At 40.5% G+C, this 5,318-nt stretch overlaps 1 protein-coding gene across 1 annotated transcript; it reads left to right on the top strand.

The window, feature by feature from the left end:
- Positions 1-457: 457 nt before the first annotated feature.
- Positions 458-4,671, top strand: LOC117497006 (NLR family CARD domain-containing protein 3-like). The gene is made up of 5 exons (XM_034148890.1): positions 458-700; positions 809-1,131; positions 1,898-2,071; positions 4,276-4,367; positions 4,652-4,671. Exons 1-5 carry the CDS (start codon positions 602-604, stop codon positions 4,669-4,671), a joined length of 708 nt encoding a protein of 235 aa, XP_034004781.1. The 5' UTR covers positions 458-601.
- The last annotated feature ends 647 nt before the right edge of the window (positions 4,672-5,318 follow it).

Raw genomic sequence — 5,318 nt, 5'->3', positions numbered from 1 at the left:
GAAGACCTGTCCAGCAGAATCATCTCTCACATCAAGAGCTCCAGGAGTCTCCACATCATGTGTCTGATCCCAGTCTTCTGCTGGATCACTGCTGCAGTTCTGGACCACATGTGGACTACAGACCAGAGAGGAGAGCTGCCCAAGACCCTCACTGACATGTACTCACACTTCCTGCTGGTCCTGACCAAGAGGAAGAAGCAGAAGTATGGTGCGGGACATGAGACGAGTCCACAGAAGCTGACGAAGGCTGACAGGGAGCTTCTTCTGAAGCTGGGGAGGCTGGCGTTTGAACATCTGGAGAAAGGAGACATCATGTTCTACCAAGAAGACCTGCAGCGCTGTGGTCTTGATGTCACTGAGGCCTTGGTGCACTCAGGAGTTTGTACACAGATCTTCAAAAGAGAGAGAGTGATCTTCAAGCAAACAGTCTACTGCTTTGTTCATCTGAGCATTCAGGAGTTCCTGGCTGCAGTCTACATGCTGCACTGTTACACCAACAGGAAACACAGAGGTACTGAAGGACTTCCTGCAGGGAGACTATAGCAACAGGTATAACAGTGATCAGGATTACCCATCCCTGGATGTCTTCCTGGAGGGAGCCATGAAGAAATCCCTCAGAAGTGAAAATGGCCACCTGGACCTGTTTGTCCGCTTTCTCCACGGCCTCTCTTTGGAGTCCAACCAGAGACTGTTAGGAGGCCTGCTGGGTCGCACAGACAACAGACCAACATTCATCCAGAGAGCCATCAGAGGCCTGCTGGGTCGCACAGACAACAGACCAACATTCATCCAGAGAGCCATCAGAGGCCTGCTGGGTCGCACAGACAACCGTCCAGAAACCATCCAGAGAGCCATCAACAACCTGAAGGAGATGCACAGTAATACAATCTCTCTTGACAGGAGCATCAACATCTTCCACTGTCTGACAGAGATGAAGGACCACTCAGTCCATCAGGAGATCACAGATTTACTGAAGTCAGAGAACACATCACAGATCTACGTGTCTTCTCTGGCCTACATGCTGCAGATGTCAGAGGAGGTTCTGGATGAGTTGGACCACGAGAAGTACGAAACATCAGAGGAGGGACGACAGAGAGTGATTCCAGATTTGATGAACTGCAGCGAGGCTGTGTGAGTCCAGATGTGATTAACTTTATAAACTAATGTAGATATTAAGTTTAGTTTTCGAATAAACACTATTCAACTTTTTGCTGTTTCAAATTATTATTATTCTAATAATTAAAAATGTTTCAGTTTTTTCTTTTCTTCATTTTTCTGAAGGACTTATGATTTATCACAGCAACATGTGATCACAACATACAGCAGTATTTCACAGATATCAGTGAATGCAGTAAAGTTATTATTACATTACTGCAGTTTCTTAATAGTTAAATCAGACAGAGTAATATCTGATTTATGTTGACTCTTTTTAAACAAGACCTACATAATCCCACCAAGAACAGAGGTCAGATTGTGTTTTAACGCTGATACACAGATAACATATTTTTCATGGTGTTTTGTTGAAAATAATGTAAACGTATTGGTTTGTTCAATATGTTTGTGTGCATTATACATTCTTAGACGCTTTGAGAAGCCAACACATGATGCATTCAGTGTCATGCACATCCAAATATATTAACTTTTCATTATGTACATCTCTTATATTGTCGATTTGTTTAATTTCTGTTCACTGACAGCAGAAGGTAGGTCCGACGGGACAAACATGGGATCAGATCACACTGAAAAGGCTTACAGCAAACTCAATAAAATATTAATTACTAACATCAGAGTTATTCAAAACATTATATTCCAAATGTTTTTTCAACAAATGCATGAAGTAAATGTAATGTTTCCCCTTGTTTTATAATAACATGCTGTAATATATGTGTCATTGCAGATTTCCTAACTGTGGAATCTCAGACTCTGACTGTGAAGTCGTGGCCTCCGCTCTGAAGTGCGACCCCTCCCACCTGAGAGAGCTGGACCTGAGAGGCAACAAGCTGCAGGATTCAGGAGTGGAGATGCTGAGTTCTGGACTAAAGAGTCCAAACTGTAAACTGGAGTCTCTCAGGTCAGATCACTGGCTGTAGTTCATGTGGATTTCTATTTATTTAACATTTATATTATTTCTAATTCCAGAGTTTAGTACTAAGAGTTCAAAGACATTTACATTATTTTATGTTTCTTTCTAAATGGCTGAGTATTTTAAAGACCAACAAAAAGCAGAGAAAGTAAATGTGTGACTCTGAAGTCCAACCGCTCTCATGTGAGATATCCTTTCAGCCTTCACTCTCACTGTGCTCCATGAGTCAGTGAAGATGCTGTCAGTACTGATGAGCTGTGAGGGAGATGAAGGAGGTCAAAGATGTTGCTGAGAAAAACTGCTGCAGAGAGTTTGAGCTTATCAATTGTTTTGAATCTACATCCTTTGAAGAATATGGAGGGTGGTGAGGGTGGTTGGTTCAAGGACTAAACAGTCAACGCAGTGGATTTAAAGATGAGCACATGGAGGCAGGAGTTCCAGATCATTGTTTTATTGTAATTTGTTGATTCTTGTTTGTCTTAATTGTTGTCTGGTTGATCTGGTAGGAAAGTACAACACATCTTAGTTAGTTCAAACATAACATTCATACTTCAAATGATACTCCAGCAAAGCAGTTATCTTTCTACATTATTATATGTAATGTAGAAATAAAGTAACCAAATCTAAACGGTACAGAAAATAGGGAGGTAAACTACTGGAGCTGCTATGAACATACAATACAAAGGAAAGGAACACGTACTGATTATTTACTCAAACGATTGGTTCTCAGGAGTTGCATGAGGCCAGCCAGCTTCTTTGTTCATGGGGGAAAGGATTTCCCACAGGTGAGCTGGAGGAGGGAGCAGGTAGAGGGAGGCCGGAGTGGGAGAGGGGTTTTCCACATCATTGCTGACATTAAAACCATTTTGAGCTCTGAACCGATTATTAAACCTTAGAGATATTATTTATTATTATGAAATGATTCTGATTGTATATAACATAAATTAAATATATGATTGTAGGCATTATCCAGGTATCTGCCGAAACATTGGCGTGTCATTATAAAGTTCAAACAAGAGAAACGTGGATTTAGGCAACACAAAAAAAAGATAATGCACTTGATAACTATATAGAGACAGTCTACATTATCTCGTCACTTCTGCCCAGAAGCATCAGCAAACTTGGAGATTGATTTCTCACAATCTTCGTCCAAACAGCCCCGAATGTTCCCTGCAGCAAAATGCATTTAGGGCAGCATGGAGCGCCCTCAATACCCTGAGAAGACAGACCATCAGACAAAACATTACGAGGGCAACTTGCTCCAGAGGACAGCACTCTCCCCTCAGGAGGCCATACCTCAAAAATAGCCAGCTCCACTCAATCACAGTTACTTCTGTCTGTTACAGAACATCGGTTGGCTGCTTCGAGTAGTTATTGGGGAATCCATCTTTGATTCAAATGCATTTAACTTATGCTCCAAGCAAGGAAACAACTGATCTTTTTCCTCAAAGCATGTTTTAGAAATATATTTTGTTCCCGTATGATTACTGTAACAAAGAGAAGAGTGCAAATGTACAGAAGCCAGTGAGTGGGCGGCAAACTATCCATGTGAAGCTTTTGCTGGACTCAGTTGAAGGCTGATTGACTGGAAGCAGAGTGCAGTGTTGAGAGTGAATTGCTACAAGGATTATTTTAACTATACCAACTGTGGCTTGCTGAAAGCGATGACCTTTACACGACAAGTTATTGTGAGTGACCTGAATAGTTGGATGCCGCCTGAACCAAGTTCACATTGTTCCTTTCATGTTATTTGTAATGATGTATTGTTTTATGGGATTTATTTACAGATAATGCAATCCTTATTTTGAAATCTAAACAATCTAAACTGTGAGCTATTTTTATTCACATTTCTCATGATCAATGAAATCTGTATACATACTGTAATTGCATCTTCTTATCACCGATTATCACCGATTATTAAACCTTAGAGAACCTTATTATCTCCTTGGATGTCCGGTGGGTCTGCAGCAGGCTTCATCTGAAACTGAGATTTCTGAGTTTCTTTCACTGTCCTTTTTTCTGTAGAGGAAGTAAAGAAACTGTAACTCTGGATGTATTTGTTGTTTGAGGTGCAGTATATGACTCAGCAGCTTTAAGACATGAAGACACTATTATTTTAATGAATGAAATGACTTTCGCGCCCTTTCTAGGAACTTTGCTTTCTAAAGTTACATCATGTTTTCTTTATTCAGTCTGAGGCGCTGCAGGTTGTCAGAGATCAGCTGTTCTGCTCTGATCTCAGCTCTGAAGTCCAACCCTTCACATCTGAGATATCTGGACCTGAGTCACAACAAGCTGCAGGATTCAGGAGTGGAGCTGCTGAGAGATCTTCTGGAGAGTCCAGACTGCAGACTGGAGGGTCTCAGGTCAGTAAGGGGTCGACTCTCTGCTGGTTCAGCAGTATTGTATTAAACACAGGGAGGTGGAGGTGTTCCTCTCACTGGGGAATCTCTCCAGGTCCACCTTCCAGGCGTAGCCTAGCTTAGCACAACAAATCATGGATGTTACCATTTGTCTGCAGTTTCTCCTTTTGTTCATCTTGTGTTTCTTTTCTTTCATTCTCCCAAGAACAATATAATGCAAGCTGACAATGCAAAGCCACATGTTAGTCAGTGCAGCTTGTTACCAGACATATGGGATTCTACAGAACATGTGTTGACTGTGGCAGACTAATGTTGAGCTTTACATTAAAATACAACAAGAAAATCCTACACTTCATAATTCACTCTGAACATTGAAACACCTGGAGTTCATTTTATATTCTCTATCAGGTTTCTTTTATAAATGATATAATAAACAGTTTATTACAGTTAATACATATTTCTATCAAAACTATTAAACATTTACAAATAATGTCAGTTTAGCTGTTTCTCACATTTGTATGAAGCTACATGATGCTCATACTGACTGAGGAGTTTAAACTGAAGATGCTTTGGATGTATGGCTCCACTATTCCTGAAATAAATATTCTCTATTTATTTTTGATCACATTTCTTCTAAATTCATCCCGACATATTTGTCATATTTGTAAAGTGTGTGATCTTGAGTTGAATCAGTTTCAGTGGGTTTGTATTAGTCTGGCTGCACATCATGAGTTAGTGTAGATGGAGCAGAGGTTCAGATGTGAAGTCTCCACTTTTTATTGAAGGTGAAGCACGTTGTCTTTCATATTAATGAGAGCTCTTTTCTCTTTCTGGATCTTACAGTTTTTAACCTGTCAGGATGTCCACTTTAT

The sequence above is a fragment of the Trematomus bernacchii genome, unplaced genomic scaffold (assembly GCF_902827165.1).
Source record: "Trematomus bernacchii unplaced genomic scaffold, fTreBer1.1, whole genome shotgun sequence".
Lineage (NCBI taxonomy): Eukaryota > Metazoa > Chordata > Actinopteri > Perciformes > Nototheniidae > Trematomus > Trematomus bernacchii.
The sequence above is the reverse complement of the archived record's forward strand: the minus strand, read 5'-3'. Positions and strand labels throughout refer to the sequence as shown.